The sequence below is a fragment of the Rhododendron vialii genome, chromosome 13a, assembly GCF_030253575.1.
Source record: "Rhododendron vialii isolate Sample 1 chromosome 13a, ASM3025357v1".
Lineage (NCBI taxonomy): Eukaryota > Viridiplantae > Streptophyta > Magnoliopsida > Ericales > Ericaceae > Rhododendron > Rhododendron vialii.
In genome coordinates this window covers 970,972-991,468 of record NC_080569.1, presented here as the reverse complement: position 1 = coordinate 991,468, position 20,497 = coordinate 970,972, and the positions used below count along the sequence as shown (strand labels likewise).

Here is a 20,497-nt window from a genome sequence, read left to right as displayed (position 1 = left end):
ATTTGTTAATGCTGAAAATGTCATTAATGTGTATTAATTATCAAAACACGTTATTAGCCGTCATTTTCCCTAAACAATAAGAATCTTAGCGTAACGGAGCCTAAGTTGAGGCGGATTGATGGGCCTGAAAAGCGCGTGCTGGATTGTAGTTTTTCAACGCGTAATTCTTTGGGCTTGACTGTTGGGCCTGACTCAATAGAAGCCCCTCTAATTCTTCAACCCTACATTTGCCCTTCCCCACCAAAATAAACCGAAGAAATAAAACCCTAGTCCCTCTCTCTCCTTCACACAGAGGACCATTTCGGCTTCAGCAGGCGCGGCGTGGAGCAGCAGCAGCAGCCATGGTATCTTCACATCCCAAGCCCTAATTACAACTCAGCTCACTTCTTTCGTCTCTCTCTCTCTCTTCTCTTCTAGTTCACTTGTTGATTTCTTAATCGAATACTGGTGATAGGGTATCGATCTGAAAGCCGGTGGAAAGAGCAAGAGGACCAAAAGGACTGCCCCAAAATCGCAGGATATTTATCTCAAGCTCCTCGTCAAGGCATCTCACTTCTCTCTCTATCTCTAGAAATATACTTAGGTTTTGTATATCGTTGCAATTGTTTTCTCGTGAATATCCAGCTGATTAATGTGTGGTCGCAGCTGTACCGTTTTCTGGTAAGGAGGACTGGAAGCAAGTTCAATGCGGTGATACTGAAGCGGCTGTTTATGAGCAAGGTCAACAAGCCGCCCCTATCTCTCTCCCGCTTGAGTCGATTCATGGAGGGAAAGGTGCCTCTCTCTCTCTCTCTCATCGTCCATATATTGCTTATATTCTCTCCTCATGGTAGTATGTTTCTTTGCTTCGTTAGGAGGTAGGAATCGAAAGGATTAAGGAAGATTGACTTGTTCCTCTCATACTTTAATCGCACTTGTTGCATTTTGTCATTGTTTCTCATGCTGGTCCCTCTAGGAGCACTGATTTTCCAGGGTTTAGGCCGTTTGAAAAAATAACATCCCTAGTACTTATCTTTCGGAGGACGTAACAAATGTTGTGAAATGGATCTTGTGACAAGTGATAGATGCACAAGGTGACTAATTATGTGTTGAAATGGCTACTTTGTGTCATGGAAACATTGCTCCAATTCTTATCCGTTTTTATATGCTATTATTTCATTGTTCTTCAAAAAAATCCAAATTCCGCCACTTAATTTCAGTTTATGTTTGCCTATCATAACCAAATTCAGCACACACTTTGGTTCTCTGTCAGTTCGGAAAATTCTTTTGAGTGACAATGTTATCTATTTCTAACAGGAGGGTAAGATTGCTGTGGTGGTTGGGACAATCACTGACGACATTCGAGTGAGTGAAGTTCCTCCTTTGAAAGTGACTGCATTGAAGTTCACAGAAACCGCAAGAGCAAGGATCGAGAAGGCAGGTGGAGAGTGCCTGACATTTGACCAGCTTGCTCTCAAAGCCCCCCTTGGGCAGAACACGGTTTGTATCCTACTGAATTTTCATGTTTGTGCTTCGCAGTGTACTAAATTCATTTGTTTCTATTGAATCAAGTTGCCCCTAGTTATTTATGAAAATGAAATTGGTAGAAAATCATATCTTGGTAAACCGTGAGGCTGCAGTGCTGGCTTTGTTTGTGCTATTCCATATGCCATCACAAGTTGGTGTTCAGCATTGATAACTTCCTGGAATTTTAGAGGATTGTTTTTCATTTGTGGTTCAAATGTATTCTCTTGTCATCTGGTAGCTTGTTAACAAGATCCATAGCTATACGTACTACATAGGCCACTTTACGATTACACATTTTTTATTCTTTGGTATAACATGATGATTTCTGACTGCTTTATGGAACTTTTTTATGTGGTATAATTGGTAATATACTTTGGATTTTTATTTGTGTTTCAAAATTATTGACATTATAGTATGTATGTCAGGATATTTCATTTTAGATATATGATTTTCTTTGATGTGTGCATTTTTGGTGTGTATATGCACATTTGCAAAGTCACGAGGTGTAAAAAGGCATCTTGGGGTACTTTTACCATTGTCCAATGTGGCGCCTAAGTAAAAAAATAAACAACTATGATGATTACCTAGACTAAATATGCTTCAGGATAGCACTTGCGGAAATATTTGGCCTTTTTAGCCCATGTTTTTTAAACTTTTTATTTCTCAAGAAGTAATGGATTTCATTTTTTTTCCTGTGCTACTGAGTAGTTTCTTTAGCGGAGAACTGATTTTATCTTACCTATCTCTGTGGGTGTGGGCTACAGATACTCCTTAGAGGCCCAAAGAATTCTCGTGAAGCAGTGAAGCACTTTGGCAAGGCTCCTGGTGTGCCACATAGCCACACCAAGCCATATGTCCGGGCAAAGGGGAGGAAATTTGAGAAGGCTAGAGGAAGAAGGAATAGCAGAGGCTTCAGGAACTAAGTTCGCAGCGATGATTGCAACCAGCTCGATCTTGATCTGGATCAGTTAAATTCCAAGCAGTAGGTTTATCCGCCTAATTGGTATTGGGGTTGTCTTTTTGGTTCTGTTTCTTTTTGGGCGTGTTATGCAGACATTTGCAACATCTGTATCGGCTTATCGACAAATTTTCTCTCCGGTAGTTTATATTTTGGCTTGAAATTACTTGTTGATCTTGAATTCATGCATGATTTTTTCCTTCAATGGTGGAGCTGGAAACACCAAACTAGTCAATGTTACATCGTAATATTGATATCTCAGTTTCTTTTTTGTTTTGTTTTGGCATCCAGCATACACTAAGTGGTTACTGGTAGCTGCCTGTTCAACCTGGAAATTGCAATATATGAGGTTGTAGACTTGTGGTCGCTTTTTCTTTTTTCTCCCTGGACTGTTACGTCTATCAAGTAACACATGATTTCATGCAGAGGGTGCAGCAAGGTATTTTACACTCGATGGACTACACTTTTGGTAACCGTGTTCCGTTTTTTTTTTTCTAGACATACTGGGGTGTCGGTATCAGGCAAGGATACCACCCATCACTCTCCTTTCTTGTTCATTCTTGTTGAGGAAGTTCTGCCGAAGGCGGGCTGGAATTGGATGCGTTGTATTTTGACTGCTATTACTGTTGCCCCCTTTGTGGTCCAATGTTTTGCTCATGGTCTTGGAACTTTTTTTCAAGGAATGGCTAAGAAGGAACTGAAAGTTCTACATTACTGCTTAAACCATAAATAAGCAAGTTGTCCAAGACCAAACCTTCAGTTTAACTTTAGCAAGATGGGGTCAGAAATGTTGCCAAAATGAAAGCCTGGTCTTAATCAAGAAGCTGGTAGTGCTGGTTATCTGGGTTTTGCCTTCGTTTATTAACAGATGCAAAAGCTCGTACTTTGATGTTTGAACTTGTAAGTTGGATTAGTGATTGAATGCTTATTTGAAGTTAGAAGAGTTTGGTGAACCCTGGCCTCCCCTAAGGGAGCCTTTCGGTAATACCATTGAGCTAGAATAGAAGCTCGTTGGTTATCTGAGTGATCTAACCATCATCAAAGATGATGCATGATTCTGCCAGTCTGCTTCTTTCTTAAGTTCCAAAAATCAGATAAGTGAATCCATGGATTCTTAGAATACCAGATCCTCGGGGAGTTAAAATGGAATAACAGAAAAAGACGGTGTTGAATCAAAAGAATCCCGGCAAGTGGAGTGGAGTGTGGTTTTATCCTTGTAGCACATGAACAATGTTCGATTCCCGTAAGCCTATCTATGACTTGATTTTACTTAAACCACCGTAATGTTTAAACTCAACACCAACCCCTCTAACTACGTAAATCACAATTCCAAATGACTCCATTAACGGCAGATATCAATACACATTTTTGCCCCTAAACCAATAACCATCATCTTCAGACTACCTCTTTAACCCAACCAGTAGTCACCCATATCTTCAACCTAAGCTAGCACTAGCACTAGCACTAACGTTGTCACACCACCCAAACCAACTGCGACCACTATTTGCATAAGTAACCTAAAACTTTTGCCACCGCAAAAGTTGGAGGTTACACCACAACAAGAGTCCATCCTTCGCCGCTTGCCCTAAATTGTACCCCACCGTCCCAACCAAAACCAGCCTCCACCCCTCTCCTGCAAACCTCCACCACCAAAAACCTCACTTTCCACCTTTTGAGCCCAGAACCTGAGCCCCATGACCGCATATTTGTTTTCCTTGTGGGTTGCAATCTGCCACCAAGAGATCCATTTTCTCCTCAGACAGTCTACATCTCTTCCATTTGTCATCATCCCTCACCTCCTATCCTTCTTCAGCTCCTATCTACTCAGTGTCTCCATCTTGTTCAGTCGACACCACCCAATCCATCCTTCTCTCTCGTCACAAAATCTACCATAACCCATTAACAATCCAATGCATCATTGTGCTTTAGGTGAGATGGGAATCTAGTTTTGTTCATTGCTAGTAGGGATGGCAAATTGAACCCAGACCTATTAACAAACCCAGACCCATCAATTAGAAAATAGACCCAACCCAACTAATTTATTAGTTGGGTAAGAATGGGTTCAAACCCAACTAACCCATTATTAGTTGAGTTATAATTTGGCATCAATTAGGTCAACTTAAATGACCCAATGGACAATGAAAGTAACCCACCAAATTCCATCTCTTAGTTGGTCTCTTTTGCAATTTGGGCAATTGAGAAGTGGAGGAGTACGCCCCCCCCTCTCTATCTCTCTCTCTCTCTCTCTCCCCTCCCAATCTCCAGGAGCATGGCCTTCTCTCTCTTTTATTCAATTGTTTTGTGCTAAATCACACGCGTCCAAAAATATTTTGAATGGTCCGAATTAAAAATCAATTGTGACCGGTAATAATTATTTTGACCAGTCAAAATTGAAAACACATCTCATCCATTAATTGCACGAATGGACCCGTGAAATTGTGCTCCGCCGTGAATAAATTTCTCTCATGGTAGTCCCGCAAAGGGTTTGGATTAAAAAATTGACTTATTTTTTTGTCCTTATTCAAATTTTTTTTGCATTTTTTTTGTTTTGTATCATATTTTTGTGACTTATTAATTTGTTTTGATGAGAGGAATCGGAAAAGTAAAAAAATTTGATCGAAACTTATAATTTTTTGAAGAAAGACAAAAAAAAATCAATAAGACAATAAAAATTACTTATTCTCGTCTTTTTGAAAAAATTTATGAGTTTTGATCATAATTTTTTTTTACTTTTCTAATTTTTCGATCATAATTTTTAGTATATATGTAATTGGGTTAATGGGCGGGTCGGGTTTGCTTTAAAATAAATGGGTCGAGTTGGGTATGGATAATTAGACTCATAGTTAATGGGTCTAAATGGGTCAATGACCCATTAAAGACCCAACCCACTAACAACTTATCCAATTTAATCCAAACCCGCCCGTTTGCCACCCCTAATTGCTAGGGCTGGTTGACACACAAGTATATCAGAGGAATGAGATTAGAGTGATAGATTATGAGGAGAAATCGTGAAGTGATGGGTTGCACATGAATACTTGAGATATGGGTATTTAACCTCCCCCCCCCCCCCCCACGGTGTCATGTGCTCCTCATATGAGATATGACCATCCAAGCGGGTACGCTATCATGAAATGATTCCTAAGAGCATTGACCTCTCGAGTTTTGAAAATTGGGGTGGTTAAGTGAAAATGGATCATATCTGTTGGGGGGTTTTGTGTTTAGTCTCTCCTAAATTATACTATTCCTCAATTATCCTTTTATAAAATTTCCTTACAGTTCAGCTCAGCGTTTAGGCTCATCAATTATTTTAGTTTTTTTTGGTAATTAACAATTATTTTTTTCTAGTTAAATATATATACGTGACAAGGGAGGATACATCTCTACTCGAAAATTACAAAGATTGGATTTGGACTTGGCAACCGAAGGACATACTAGTGCTCTTGGAATTCTTGAAATTTTCTCAAGGAAGCAAAATTAAAAATAAGAGTAGAAAACTAGAAACATATAAGGGATTTTGTGTTCCTCCATTATACTCTACAGAGTAGAAACAAGAAGCAAGTAGAAGCAGCAGCAGCAGCAGCAGCAGCAGCAGAAGAAGAAGAGAAAGAGATGGATCAGATAAAGCACAAGACCTTATTCTTGAACGGCATAAACATGCACGTAGCAGAGATAGGCCAAGGCCCACCAGTCCTATTCCTCCACGGATTCCCAGAACTCTGGTACTCTTGGCGCCACCAGATGCTCTCTCTCTCCTCCCTCGGCTACCGCTCCATCGCCCCAGACCTCCGCGGCTACGGCGACACAGACGCGCCGCCTTCCGCCGCCAGCTACACCGCCCTCCACATCGTCGGAGACCTCGTGGCCCTCCTCGACGCCCTGGCCCTGGACCGGGTCTTCTTAGTGGGCCACGATTGGGGGGCCGTCGTCGCCTGGTACTTCTGCTTGCTCCGGCCCGACCGGATTCGGGCTCTGGTTAATATGAGCGTTGTTTTTAGTCCCAGAAACCCTAAGAGAAAACCCATCGAGTCGTTGCGAGCTGCTTTTGGTGATGATTACTATATCTGCCGGTTTCAGGTGATTACTGATTTGGGTATTATTTTTTTGTCTAATTTTTTTTTACCGTATTTGACTAATAGAGACCTTAGTTTTTTTTTTGATCATTTAACAAGGCCCGCAGGCAATAGAGAAGCCTTTAGTTTGATCTGCAATTTTGCCTCGTTTGGTTTGTAGTTTGAATCTTTGAGATTGAGGATAGTGTGAGATGGGTTTGTTCTACAGTTACTGCCTCTGTAGATGGATTACATCCTCCCTTTCAAAAGAGAAAAAAAAGGACGGATAACATTCCTGTTTATGATTGTGTTCTTTTTTCTCATTATAGTAAATGTGTTTTGTTTGTCTCTGTTTTGTCTCTGTTTATCACTTGTTCTGGTTTTATCTGTTTATCACTTGTTTGACTAGAGTACTTCTGAAAGGACCCCCTTTTATCGCACCAGGTTATCTGTGCCCATTTGTTTTTTTTTTTGAAAGGATGTGCCCATTTGTTTGTGTACCTCTTTAGCGTACTTCTCAAATGGAGTTTGAGTTTTGTTCACCCAAGTGGAGGGTGAATATTACCATCCTTTTTATTGGTTGAAATAATATGAACCCCATCATTTTGTGATATCATGCTTACCAAAAAATGTATTACATGTTAAGCATAACATCACTTTGTGGTGGGGTCCACACTATTTCAACCAATGAGAGAGATGGTAATGTTCACCCTCTTTTAAGGAGGGTGAACAAAATTGCATTCTCTGAGATGTCACACGGTTGATGTTGAGAGATATGAAAGATTTTTTCAGTACAGGTGATTTGAGCGAGCATCTCCAACCATAGTTCAGTTCATGATTTAGGGTGGAGATGCCCTTATGGATTCATTTGGATGAGTGTGGAATAGTCTGCATAATAATGGACAACCTTCCAATATAGCTGAAAGCGTGAAGTGGTGAACATTTGGCATCTTTTCTTTTACATAACCGTTTGGCTTTAATTGGAGAGCTGAGTTTAGGAAATAAGTTTCTATGTCGTTATGCTTTTCCAGATTTATTTAGATATCCATATCTTCTATCAAGGGTTTGTTTGGAACCTATGGAAAAGAAAAGGAAGGGAAATTTTTTTTTTGTTTGGTTTGAGAGAAAACAAGAAGGAAAATAACAAACCAAACCGAGCCTTATGTCCCAATCAATTAGGGTCGGCTAAGGAAAATAACAAAGAAAAAATAATTTCCTCCAAACTTTTCTCTACACTTTTCTTTCCTTTCTTTTCTTTTCCTCAAGTTCCAAACAGGCCTTTAGTTTATTTTTTTTTCTAGAGTTCTCTTACTTGAATCGGAGTTTCTGTTTACGGTAACATCTGTATTGGTATTCGATGGCTTTTGGTGAGTTGATGTTGGACAATGTAATATTTCTACCTTTTAGTGTGGAATCTGTGGGCAGCCAGATAGGAACACTGATAAGAGTATTCATAGTCCTACTTTTTATTGTTACCTTTCCAGAAAATGAATCACTTTGCATCATTACACAAGGCAAGGGATCGTTAGACTTTAGGACAAAATGGGTTAATTCAATTTGATAGTGATTTGAAACCAAAAAAACTTAATCCTCCAAAGGTTACCGAAACTTGGTTTCGGTGTCTGAAGTCTGAACTATCTTCTAGTCGTTGGGCTAATTCTGTCTTTTTGCTTCGTTTTCAAACTGTTATTTATACTCCATCTGCTTTGTCTCTTTCTCATACTTGAGATCTGAGGTATAGTCTTTCAATATTTCTGGATTATATGCAGACATACAGTTGGCTCATGGGAATTGAAACAATTTGGTGACTTATTGAGCCCTTTTAGGAGCTCGCTAGGTCGTATATGTTTCATATTCTTGGCATTCTGTTTAAAGATGTGCAATACTTTGCTGTAGGAACCTGGAGAGGCAGAAGAGGAGTTTGGGCGTGTTGACACTGCAAGGATAATAAAGAAATTTCTGATATCTCGAAAACCAGGTCCACTTTGTGTACCTAAATCAGTGGGGTTTGGGGGTTCACCCCATAATCCAATTACATTGCCATCTTGGCTTTCAGAGGAGGATGTGAATTATTATGCCACAAAATTTAATCAGACAGGTTTCACCGGCGGTTTGAATTACTACCGAGCTATGGATTTGTGAGCTTGCATTGTCTTTTTTCTCAATCTGTCCCCATATTTTTTGATTAAGTAGGTATTCTTGTGATGTCACATTGATTCTGCAATCTGCAATCTGTATTCTTGATTCACATGCTCTCCAGATGGCATACATCATAGATGAATATGAAATTTGGACCCTTGCATATTCACACCTTCCAGTCAGGGGATATAAATGGGGACAACGTTCTTGTTTGAACTGTTCATTTGCAATAGCTGGAAATTATCTGATGTATTGATTTCAACAGAACAGTTGGATAGTTTTCAGTTCCTTAAAATCCATAAGATTATTTACACCTGTGTTCAGATCTTGGAGTTCTGGATGTAAAAGGGGTAAATATAGGCAAATATTTGGAATTTTTTGAAAACCTTTCCTTAATTGTCTTTCTTTTCTCCAGTAATCCCTTATCATATCCAAGATTCAAGCACCGCCTACGTCAAAGAAATACTGAAACATGCTAGGTTTTAAGTTTGAGATTAATTCGCTTGTGGGATGGATTGTATATATACAAGATAAGGTAATTTATTTTCCAACTTTTGCAGAACCTGGGAGCTAACAGCTCAATGGACTGGTTTACAAATAAAGGTGCCAGTTAAATTTATTGTGGGCAACGAGGATCTGACCTATACCACCCCAGGTGTCAAAGAATATATACATAATGGCGGTTTCAAAAGGAATGTTCCCTTTTTACAGGAACTAGTCGTAATGGAAGGAGTAGCTCACTTCCTCAACCAAGAAAAGCCAGAGGATATCAGCGCACACATCTACGAATTCATCCAGAGGTTTTGATGCAAGTACGTTATCCCCTCATCCACATTCGTGTAAATCCTTGTATGTGTCCAGAATAAGTTTTTTGTTGTACTCGTATAACAATAATGGGTTTTGAACAATTTTTAATCCCCTTTTCTCAACGATTGAAAACTAATTTCAGGCTTACTGTCTGAATTACTGATGCAGCTTAACTGCCAGGATGCCATTTTTACATTTCATAGAAACCTGCTAATTTCAAGGAATAAAGAGTGATCATGCGTTTTTTGAAAGCTCAGGATCATAATTGACATGTTACTCTGGATACTTGTTTGTTGCCCATAATTTGCCATCCTCATAAGTCATAAGGAATGGATAGTTGTTTATAAAAAAAGAAAAGAATGGATAGTTCATGTGTTTTGAAAAAACTCTGACCCACTTCAAATAAAAGGCCACTACCCATGTCTAGAGGTTTCCTCTTGAAGAAAGAGGACCAAGCTTACTGACTTATTGTATACATTTTAGGCAGCCGAAATCACCGCCACTGGGACTTGTTAGTTTCTTCTTCCGTAATAGGACCGAACTTCTTCCTAAAATTTGGCCTCCTGACTTCTTTGTGTTTGGTCTAAAAATGAGTATTCCAAATTATTTGGCATTAGGCTGCCTCACATACCACCAAACTTCTTTTGGGAATTGTTTTTCGCGCTCCAAAAATTACTGTCGCTATCTATTTCTTTTTCGTCTTAAAACGCATGCTGCAAATTAATTCGAGTTTAGTTGCCTTTTTGGAATTTCAAACTGAAAAGATAGGGGCAATTGGAGGCAAATTTTTGTGTTGGGTTTGTGAGAAGTGGACGCCGTATTCCCTTTGTAGAATGCATTTTTGGGTAGATTAGGCCGAACATGAGCCAACTTGGGTGTACACGGTCCAGATTGGTCTGGTTCTCTAGAAAATCAGTAACCGGACTATTTCTAACGGTTCTAGAAAATTGGGAACCAGAACCTAACCAATATATGCGTGGAACCTAACCAGAAACCGGTCCGGTTTTGGTTCGGTTCCGGTTCTATCCAATTAGCATCCAAACACTTATTCACAAAATATAAACTTATACAATTAAAAATTTAAAGCATCAAATAACTTATAAAATAATAATAGACATTTTATTAAGAATCAAAATCCAATATGGTTCACGAAATACTTGACACTAGACCAAAAAATATTGACAAAAACCACCAATAAAGTATTTAAAACCACGTATTCAGCGACATAAAACATTAATGACTCATTATATTTTGGACTAAAATTAAACCTACATCATAAACTATAAAAGGACTAAAATTGAACCTATATCATAAACTATAAAATATAGCAGCACGTCTTGAAGTAAAGAATAACAACTTCAATGCCCAAAACATCACTTAAAACAGCAGCACTAACTTCTTCCATGTTCAAAAAGTAGACTAATCTCTACACATATTTATTTTTATATAATTATATATATTACTTCCGGTCCGGTTCTAACCACGGTTCTTTAATTGAGAACCAGTAATCGAACCAAAATTAACGGTTCTTATTTTTTTGGAACCATAACCTGACCGCAGAACCGCAAAACCGGACCAAATAGGACGGTTCGGTCCGGATCGGACCGGTTTTACGGTTTGGGCGGTTTTCATGAATACCCCTAGATACAACCCACCTACTTGCACTTGTCTACTTCTATACTTTTGCTCATACTTGAAGTTATAACCGACCAAACCAAACCAACTTGGATTATTTTTGTTTTTAGTAACTGTTTATATGTTCGTTATATACTCCCTCCACCCTCTATTCTATTTTGTTAGTTCATTATTTCATTTTGGAATGTCCCGAAAAGGAGTCTATTTTGAAAATTTGAAGGAAAAAGTGTTTAGATTTCCAAAACTGACCCTCATAAATGTTTGAAGGTAATTTTAAAAGTGACGATTTAAAGGACAATAATGAGAATTAAAACAACTTTCTAAGGACATGTCTCCTAAAAAATTAGAAATTCTCTTAAAAAGTTGAAAATTTCAAAAGAGACTAATAAAATGGGACGGGGAGTATATATGTAAAGTGATTTGGCCAAAAATTGGCAAAAATGTAAAATATGTAAACGTAATCCAAATTTAATAAGTAAAGCCAAGCCTAACTCGCAACTCTCTCAACTTAACAAAAAGTGCATTACAAAATCCGATCATATCTTTTCCCCCAAGGAACCTTCCTCCTCCCTTCTACTCTCTCTCTCTCTCTCTCTCATGGATTCTAACAATTCACTAACGCACTCTGTATCGACAAACCACCACTACGCTAACAACGGAAAACTACTGCTGATAATTTCACTACTCGCTCTTGTTGCAATCTGCATCCTCACAGCCTTATTCCACTCCTACGCCGGTTGGGCTCGCCACCGCCGCGACTCTCGGTCCCACCGCGGCCCACGGCCCGACTCCCTCGCCTTCAACTCTGGGCCCACCGTAAGTACACCTGCCAAGGAAGGGCTGGAACGGTCCGTCCTCGACTCCATCCCCACGTTCTCATACGACGCCGCATCGCAAGACACTCCGGTAGAATGCGCCGTGTGCCTATCCGAGTTCGTGGACAAGGAGTTAGGTCGGGTCCTACCCAATTGCAACCACGGCTTTCACATAGGTTGCATTGACATGTGGTTATATTCTCGCTCTAACTGCCCACTCTGCAGAGCCCCGGTTACGCCTGTCAAAAACCCGGTTGGCGATGTCACTTCGGTGGGCGAAACGTCCGGTTCGGATTATGGTTTGTCATCTTCTTCTTCTTCTTTGCTAAGGAAGCCACCGGAGTTGGCTGGGATAATCGTCGAGGTTCCGACGATAAACCTGGCCGGATTGAGAAGATTCGAGTAGAAGGACATGACATGAAAACAAGAAACAAGAAGTAGTCAGTTACAAACTGGTTTAATCGATGACGTTATTTTCGCCGTGTGTCTTTTGCATTGTGAAATGAAAATAATTGATGATGATCGGTTGAATCACCGGAAGTTGATGCACCGATAAGAATTCGGTGATTGATGAAGGTGGGATATGGGTTTGTCGGTTGGAGTAGGGGTAGTGAGACAAGTGGCCTTTGTATCACACGGAACTTTGAAACAGTATTTGGTATGCATCCTTTTGGCTTTTACGAATTTTTAAGGTTCATTTTACAATTATTTGGGGTTTATTTTTGATTTTCTGTGGCTCGTTTTTATTTTTGTGGGTACGACACACCATTTATGAATTCGGTGGCATTTTATGAATGTTGTGGTAAAAAAAGACGGCTCAAAGGTTATAAATTTTTGTAATTCGATATATATAATTTCTTTGTTGATCGATTACGAGATTTTGTGAATCAAAATATAAAAGTGCATATTGTACCAATATTTAGGGGTTTTTACCCTAGTCTTCCCCAAGAATTTTGGTTTGGAAATTGAGTACTTTCACTCCTAGAATTTTGGTTTGGAAATTGAGAAATTTCAATCTTCTTTTTTGTGATAGCAATGTAAAGTTAACAAAGACGTAATTTTGCACTCTCCTTTTGTTTTCTTACATTCATCTCTTGTTTCTTTCCACTAGACATTACTAAACTATCCTTATTAACTCAACTTTCACATACAAAATGTATGTTTGTCATTTCACATGAATAAAGGCAAGAAAATAAGTACAAGAAAATACTCTCTGTTCCAAATTGAGAGTTCCTTTTGGGAATTTCAACTATTTTAGGGGACATGTATTGATTACACATATATTTTCTTTCATTTCCACCATTACTCTTATATTCTACCTACTTTATAACACTTATATTCACTTCTGAGGGACACTTTTGGAAAATTACTAATTTTTTCTTTCCATTTTTTGAAAAGAGCCATCATTTTGGAATAACCCAAAATGGAATAATGGACTCTCAATTTCAATTTGGAACGGAGGGAGTATAAGATTTCAAAAATCGTTTTCCATCTCCTTCTCAATTAGTCATTAGGATAAAGAAACAAAGTTGGAACTTCACACTAATCAATGAGTACGTGCACACATGTTAGTAAATGTTTGTGCATTTGGGTATGGTTAATTATTCTTTACAACTTATATACGTCCGGATGGATCTCAAATTTTCATTTTAACTTCTAGACAATTTTCTGAAAAGATTTTCATGGATGAAAGACTTTTCCCGTTCTCATGTTCCTTTACCTTTTCAAAATTGGTGAGCTTATCTGCTCATCACTTTGGTTTAAACTGGCCCATTGGACAAGAACTGAAGTCCAATTTGTTGGGAAAATTTCGGCAATAACAGAAATTCCAGAGAACAATTTCATTGATACTATAAGAATTACATAATCGAGGCATAATACAATTACTAAACAGAATGGAACAGTAGATATACGAAACGATTTTCCAGGAAAAACAAACCGAGTCCTGTGTGATACCACAGTCTCCTTAAGAAAGATTCGCCGCCTACCGTCGGTGTTGTAGGTTCGTGTTTGGCGTCTTCCTCCCAGGGTTGGCTCGGCTAAACCGCAAGCCGTCAGAACACCGCCGTCGACCGCCTTGGCGAACTGACTACCGTCTGCCTTTCTCTCTCAATAAACAAATTTCAGAATATGTAGGAGGATTGTGGAATTGCTTGCTTTCTCCAAAACGTGATGCTTCAATTTATAGGGAGATGAGGGCTGAATAACTCCACACAATTGAATTCTGCACAATGAATTCAGAATTTGATTTCTGCCATCAAGGAGGGAGGTTACGGGAATGAATAACCATCATGGGCAGGGGTTACGAAATCCCACTAATCAATACGTCTATTGATTATGGGGCGTCCAGATACAACGAACTCGGTACATGCTCGGTTGCCTCGTAAGACCCTCCGGTAGCTCCGATTTCATTCATCTGAAATTTCGTAAAATTTCCAACACAATTTGCCTTCTAGCTCGAGTCGTAGTGGACTAAAGCAGGGTTACGTGACACTAAAATAACTTCCAACCCCTGTTTAGCAATAAAACAAGGAATTCAGGCCCAATCGTCTATTCTAATGTTATAATGAGGAGCAAATATTTCGCATTTTTCGAGCACCATCTTTTTAGTTCAAATCCACTAAAATCACTCTAATAAGAGGAGCTAGTTTGACTCACTTGAGTTAGACGGGCTAGAGATATCCGGATTTATTTACTTGTGAACCGCCACTTGATATAATGGTGACCCGAGCGTATTGAAATCTAAAATTGATCCTTGTTTTGCAAAACTCCAAAAAGTTGTGAGCAATATCCATTGGAATAGAACTTTCTATACCCGCAATACGGTTGAAGCTTGTGTGCAATTTTATAGGGAAAGGATATCTTTTGATGGTTCTCTCTCTCCACAAGCTAAAATAGTCGCATTGTTATTTGGCCAAGCGTATCTCACTAACAACGGATGGTCGTTCTTAACCCTATTCTCAAACATTTTTCTCCCACACAAATTGGAACCAAACCAAAGCCTCTTCCTCCTGCATTTATACCACACCGCCCTCATTCCTCATTAAAGGTAAGAGAAAAAGAAGAGAAACAAACACCAGAAAAAAAGAAAGAAAGATAAAAATGAGTCCCACATCAGGTTTCTTTTTTCTCTTACCTCTCACCCTCTGCCTCTCCCTCCACCCCCACCTCAACTCGGCGGCCACAAACAATGCCGCCCCCGCCGCCGCCCCCGCCACTCTAGACAATTCCACAAAAAATGCCACCAGCAGCCTCATCGAAAAGGCCTGCAGCGGGTCACGCAACAAGGCCTTTTGCCTTTCGGTTCTAAAATCCGACCCGGGCAGCAAGACTGCCGACTTAAAAGGCTTGGCATTCATAGCCCTCCAGGCCGCGTCCAAAAATGCCACCAAGACTTCGGTGAAGATCCAATTGTGGCTCAACGACACGGAAGCAGAGCCCGCGTTGGACGACGCACTCAGGGCTTGTGACCAGGCGTATATTGACGTGGTGGACCAGATCGGGGATTCGGTCAACGCTTTGGTCTCGGGCGCAAATGGCGACGTGCAGACTTGGATGAAGGCGGCGGTGGCCGATATCGACACATGCGACGTCGGTGTCAAGGGGCTGACGGTGACCCACGCTGTGGAGCTCACCAAAAAGAACCGTGCTCTCCGCCAGTTATGTAATACTGCTCTGGGGATCGTTCGCGTTTTGGCCCATAGTTGATTTCAAATTATGATGCCCCATTGATTCCTTAGGTGTTGCTTAAAATGGTGCATTTTTTGTAAGCGAAGACTGGAAGGCAATGTGGATAATTCCAGGTTGTATTGTCGTGTATGAGAGGATTGTTGCCTGCATTTGAAAGAAGTCACAACTAAATGCAGTATTTGACCCCTTTTATTCCAGATTTCAGTCCCATTCCCATTCACAATGAGTTGGAGGGACATTTTTTGCCATCAATTACTAGATGATAAATTTACGGCACAAACAACCTAGATGATACTTTTGTTGAAGATTCTCTGTACTTTTTTTTTATTTTTTATTTGGTTGACATTTTTCTATGCTATAGACATTGATTTGAATTTGAAATACAGGATCGATCACACATAATTTTCTACAAGAACCCTGTACGAACATGAACTAATTTCACGATTGCATTGCAGTGTTCTAGCTAAAATCATGAAGAATGTGAAGCTATTAATTATGAGTAATTAGTTTTGGTGTTTGTCTCAATGGTCATTCTGTATGCAATCGCTTGTAGGCTCCAGGTAGACGAGCTTTCTTTGGCTTTAATTGAAACTATCGCAAGTAAACTGTGTAATTAGTCCTGCAGAATTAATCGATGTGCGATTAAGCTAGCTAACACCTGAATTATCAAAAAAAAGTAAACAAAATTATTTCGAGTAATTAATGCCATTGTTGTTATATTCACGTATTAGACACGGGACAATCAAATTGACAACATGCAAAATACACTTGACATTGTTTGAATTTTAATTCATAAATAATCACTACGACGCAAGGCAAGCACTTAATTTGTGCATGCTTGGGCTTTACACGAATTGAACTAATTAGTTTCAGCTGAATTGTGCGAACCGAAGAACAGAGAGACCTATTTAAGGATTCTGTTCATTCTAACCCATCAGTGTAAGGCACTCCTGTTTCGGGTAACCAGCCGTCCCCAACTAAGAAATTAGCCACGGTGAAATTAGCGGCTTGTGCCGCGGTAATAATGTGGTAACAAGGCCATGTTACTCTCTCAGCCGTGTTCGATCCAGGCCCCGTGTTGCCAAACTCGGCATAGTACGATGTATTCAGGGCGAAATCTCCGCTCCATTCCAACCAACCCGCCGGGTTGATTAATCCGCCCATATAAGATTGCATAAAAACGGCCGTGGAATACAACTTCCAGGGCCTACCCAGATATGTCTGGACAGTAAAATTGGACGAAGCCAAGTCAGCGGCTGGCGTGATGGTAGCATTCTGGATTGAAGTGCCTGTGTTCTGGTTCGGGTCCGTTCGGCCTTGGGCAGTAATGGTGTTGGACTGCCCCTTCAATGGCTGCCGCGGGTAGATGTTGCAGTCTTGGAACACGACAGCTGCGTTGCCGAATATGAAATCTACCGTGCCGTAGATATCGCATTCTTGGTAGAATTGCCTGAGGGAATGGGCATACAGAGTGTCCTGATATGCTTCGAAGCTGCAGCTATAGAAGGAAGACAAATCGGCGCTGGTTCGGACGGCCACGGCTTGTGCCTTGATTGCTCCGGCAGTGTTGCGGAATGATATGCCCACTGCAACAAATCCTTCTCCCTCCACGACTAAAATATCGAAGTGAGAGCGGATAAGACTATGTGCAAAATGCACGGGAGGACATGGGGGACAAGGGAAGACATGTCTAAAAAAAAACACTCTATATTTTTGGCTTATTTGTACGGATGGTCCCCAAAATACAAATCGTGTCTATTGCATCCTCAATGTTAACAATGCGCATTTAAATGGTCCCCGGAGCTAACTCCGTCCAAATTGACCGTTAAGGGCAGGGATATTTTAGGAACTTAGCTACAATTGTCCCATCTGCAACCTCCACCGATACGCCCTAACCAAATCAACTCCCAAATCACCCTGCTCCTCCTCCTTCACCACCATCACCACCATCACCACCACCGTTTCATCCTCTTAAAGGGAGCAGAATGTTGTCCGGGGACCATTTAAACATGTATTGTTAACGTTAGGGATGCAATAGACGCGATTTGTATATTGGGGACCAAATTGACATTTTGAAAATACTTTGGGAACTATCCGTACAAATAAGCCGTATATTTTTTGGACAAATAATTCCAAATAAGACCACAAGTACGCCAAAATTATCCATAAGAATTAGTTTTTTTTTTGGTCTTTAGGTATTTTTTTTCTTTATAAACTGGTCCCCTCATGTTTTAAATTTCAATAATGCTACATACACATCATATTTATATATGTGAAAGCCACGTATTTGTAAGAGGGGTACGGTTGAATGTATGCAAATGCAGTTTGTATCAATCATTGGCATTTAAATTTTTGAACTCTTGAAAGGGCCTAAAAAAGTCAACTAGATGAAATTTGTAAAACAGAAACTTGTGATGACAGAATCCCTAGTTTTTGTTTTACAAAATTTACGTGCATCAATCGACCATTGGAAGTTCTATGTTTGAATTTGCATGCCTCTGCATTTGTTTATAGCATTGAAAAATATTTGTACTCACTAAGGGTTGCAGAATTGAAAGTGGTCCACCCATCAGCAACACTGTGGTTTCCCGTGATCACCGTCTGATTGATTCCATCACCAATCATCATCACATACTTGGTGTTCTCCGGAATCGTCACGTACTCATAATAAACTCCGGCCGTAACGTATATCAAGAAATACCCAGTGCTGCCGTTAGTATTATTCGGAGCCGCTGCCACCGCCTCGCTAACGGTTATGAAATTCTGACCACCGTCTTGGCTCACAGTCACCATATTATTCACCAGAACCTGCCCATCGTCGCTCGACGTTTGCAGCAGTTTCCTCCCACTTGTGGATTCGAAAATCGCCTTGTGATGGCTCGACATTTTGAAAGGATACGTACCATTACGCAGCGGTAGATGCCTTTTGTGCACATGCTTCGCCGTTCGGTTTTTGTGTTCCGGAACCCACCCTTTTGTGAAAAGCGCCAGAGACATACTAAACAGTTTCGTGTTATTTGCGAGAGGGGCGTAGATGCCCTCTCCCACGGTAGTCCAGGCCGAAGCCGTGGCCTGGAGCCCGTCCAGACAGGTCTGGGTGTTTGTTAAGATGCCGCTCAGGAGTGTCTGGACGTAATCAGCTGTCGAAACATCGAGGGGACTGCAAGAAGTGTTGGAGACTGTTTGGAAAGAAGTCGAGAGAAAATCCAGGTTGCGGGAAGCGAGGTATTTGCAGTCGGTTAGCGCGGCGATAGCGGAGGGTGTTAGGGAGGAAGGGTGTTTGAGGTATCTTAGGATTAGTTTGAGGAACTTACTAGCGGAGGATAAGGATTTACGGAAGGAGAGGCGGCCGTAGTCGTAGAGATTGGCCGAGTTGTTTTTGGGGAGCTGAGATCTGCAGAAGGAAGGGTCAAGAGTGTAGCTGCAAATGGTACCGGTTGAGACAGGGGTGGATGGAGATGGAGACGGAGATGGAGATGGAGGGAGTACGACATCGGCGGAGGAGAGAGAAGATGAGAGGCAGAAGATCAGTAGGAGGAGAGAGAGGGTGAAGGAAGAAAACTCAGAAAAGAATAGGTTGGAAGCCATTGCAATCACAATGACAATGAGAGGGTTAGCTTCATTTATACATGTATATCCAGGGAGCTAAGTAGATTACAGGGAGAAATAGTGAAGATTAGGCTACTTTGAAAAAGAAATCTTGCACGATTTAGTATAATTGGAAGTCAACTTGCATGAATTTCCGGACAAAAAAAAAAAAAAGTCAACTTGAATGGCAATAAGAAACGGAGTAATTATTTAGTAGTCCACTAGTTCTGAAGTGCGGTAACATTGCGCTCCGGATCATCCCAATAACACATATTTATTTCGAAATTCATATATTTGATTGTGGACCCTACAAGTCTTGAAATATCATGTGACCGTGCTCTTGGAGCATTGAAAAATTAGACTAAAGGAACCGCGTGGATCTCGAATTTTGTTCGTGGGTTTATAATTCTTAGCCATAAAGAGAGGGGCCTAATTAGTCTGTTGTGATGGAGTATTATGTTCGAAACAACCTAGGCGGAGGTGGCGAACGGGTGGTATTTTGTGTAACGTGGTACTGGGACGGTGTCTCCAAAATTTGTGGTAACATATTTCGGCTACACAATAACGTCTCCATGTTCTCACGTACATACCATGTCAAAAAAAAAAAAATTGTTCTCACGTACATTGTTGGTGTATTTGGACGGGGACTCTGCTACGGAACCAGACGGGAGCTACCGATGGGCATGTGGGGCCCACTCCGGGCCCCGCATAAATGATTCGAGCGGTTCAAAAAAAATTAAAAAAAATCCAACTGGGCCCGCTGGAGCTCAGCCCCATCCGATGTGTGTAGATATTCGATCCAATCATCCTATTTTGCAAAATTAGAATGAGCACCAAAAAATGGAATCATTGAATTGAGCATATATACATATTGGATGGAGCTGAGTTTACGCGGGCTTACTTGGAATTTTTTAAATTTTTTTGAACGGCTCGAATTATCTGTGCGGGGCCACTCCGGATCCCGCGTGCAGTCTATGGCCGTGGTCGGTGGCTCCCATCGGTTTCTTTAGCATTACCGATTTGGACGGTATGCTGTGTCTTCAAATTTTACGTCTGTCTGTGGCAAATATTTCTCCCATTTGTCCAATTTTATAGTAATTCAATTTTAGAAAGAAAGGGTTAGAGCTTAGAAGGTCTTAGCTAGAGACAGCGATTTCATGTTTTCAAGGACTCTCCGACAATTAAGTCAGACGACAGACCTAATTAAAACGGCGTGTAATTGTAGTGAAATACAGTTGGTGCAGTAGGAAAACAATGGAATACAGATAATAAATGGGAATAATATAACCAATCATGTACAGAACATAGAT

The 20,497-nt window shown here is 40.5% G+C and overlaps 5 protein-coding genes across 9 annotated transcripts; 4 read left to right on the top strand and 1 right to left on the bottom strand.

The window, feature by feature from the left end:
- The first annotated feature begins 202 nt into the window (after window positions 1-202).
- LOC131315056 (large ribosomal subunit protein eL18y) lies at window positions 203-2,740 on the top strand. Its single transcript, XM_058344113.1, has 5 exons — window positions 203-344; window positions 455-544; window positions 646-774; window positions 1,297-1,479; window positions 2,271-2,740. Exons 1-5 carry the CDS (start codon window positions 342-344, stop codon window positions 2,427-2,429), a joined length of 564 nt encoding a protein of 187 aa, XP_058200096.1. The 5' UTR covers window positions 203-341; the 3' UTR covers window positions 2,430-2,740.
- Window positions 2,741-5,842: 3,102 nt separating this feature from the next.
- Window positions 5,843-12,325, top strand: LOC131315049 (uncharacterized). 5 transcript variants are annotated; one of them, XM_058344105.1, is made up of 4 exons: window positions 5,843-6,538; window positions 8,410-8,651; window positions 9,213-9,464; window positions 12,135-12,325. In XM_058344105.1, the coding sequence occupies exons 1-3, from the start codon at window positions 6,074-6,076 to the stop codon at window positions 9,457-9,459; spliced, it is 954 nt and encodes a 317-aa protein (XP_058200088.1). In that variant the 5' UTR covers window positions 5,843-6,073; the 3' UTR covers window positions 9,460-9,464; window positions 12,135-12,325. The 5 variants fall into 5 exon arrangements, with proteins under 5 accessions (XP_058200088.1, XP_058200090.1, XP_058200089.1 ...); XM_058344107.1 differs by lacking the exon at window positions 12,135-12,325 and adding an exon at window positions 11,810-11,937; XM_058344106.1 differs by lacking the exon at window positions 12,135-12,325 and adding an exon at window positions 9,602-10,328.
- LOC131315052 (RING-H2 finger protein ATL5-like) lies at window positions 11,154-12,325 on the top strand. Its single transcript, XM_058344109.1, has one exon. It carries the CDS (start codon window positions 11,692-11,694, stop codon window positions 12,313-12,315), a length of 624 nt encoding a protein of 207 aa, XP_058200092.1. The 5' UTR covers window positions 11,154-11,691; the 3' UTR covers window positions 12,316-12,325.
- Window positions 12,326-14,942: 2,617 nt separating this feature from the next.
- Window positions 14,943-15,925, top strand: LOC131315053 (cell wall / vacuolar inhibitor of fructosidase 2-like). Its single transcript, XM_058344111.1, has one exon. It carries the CDS (start codon window positions 15,012-15,014, stop codon window positions 15,615-15,617), a length of 606 nt encoding a protein of 201 aa, XP_058200094.1. The 5' UTR covers window positions 14,943-15,011; the 3' UTR covers window positions 15,618-15,925.
- A 379-nt stretch (window positions 15,926-16,304) lies between these two features.
- Window positions 16,305-19,196, bottom strand: LOC131315041 (probable pectinesterase/pectinesterase inhibitor 41). The gene is made up of 2 exons (XM_058344092.1): window positions 18,137-19,196; window positions 16,305-17,212 (listed from the first exon to the last, which is right to left on the bottom strand). Exons 1-2 carry the CDS (start codon window positions 19,185-19,187, stop codon window positions 16,521-16,523), a joined length of 1,743 nt encoding a protein of 580 aa, XP_058200075.1. The 5' UTR covers window positions 19,188-19,196; the 3' UTR covers window positions 16,305-16,520.
- Window positions 19,197-20,497: the final 1,301 nt, after the last annotated feature.

What these genes read in the sequence shown, in the direction of transcription:
- LOC131315053 (XM_058344111.1), top strand. Translation starts at nt 15,012, where the DNA reads ATGAGTCCCACATCAGGTTTCTTTTTTCTCTTACCTCTCACCCTCTGC.
- LOC131315056 (XM_058344113.1), top strand. An exon ending in ATCTCAAGCTCCTCGTCAAG is followed by an intron (nt 545 to 645) that starts GCATCTCACTTC and finishes GTGTGGTCGCAG; the next exon opens with CTGTACCGTTTTCTGGTAAG. An exon ending in CCCCCCTTGGGCAGAACACG is followed by an intron (nt 1,480 to 2,270) that starts GTTTGTATCCTA and finishes TGTGGGCTACAG; the next exon opens with ATACTCCTTAGAGGCCCAAA.
- LOC131315052 (XM_058344109.1), top strand. Translation starts at nt 11,692, where the DNA reads ATGGATTCTAACAATTCACTAACGCACTCTGTATCGACAAACCACCAC.
- LOC131315049 (XM_058344105.1), top strand. Translation starts at nt 6,074, where the DNA reads ATGGATCAGATAAAGCACAAGACCTTATTCTTGAACGGCATAAACATG. An exon ending in ACTATATCTGCCGGTTTCAG is followed by an intron (nt 6,539 to 8,409) that starts GTGATTACTGAT and finishes ACTTTGCTGTAG; the next exon opens with GAACCTGGAGAGGCAGAAGA. An exon ending in TACTACCGAGCTATGGATTT is followed by an intron (nt 8,652 to 9,212) that starts GTGAGCTTGCAT and finishes CAACTTTTGCAG; the next exon opens with AACCTGGGAGCTAACAGCTC.
- LOC131315041 (XM_058344092.1), bottom strand. Translation starts at nt 19,187, where the DNA reads ATGGCTTCCAACCTATTCTTTTCTGAGTTTTCTTCCTTCACCCTCTCT. An exon ending in TTTCAATTCTGCAACCCTTA is followed by an intron (nt 17,213 to 18,136) that starts GTGAGTACAAAT and finishes TCGATATTTTAG; the next exon opens with TCGTGGAGGGAGAAGGATTT.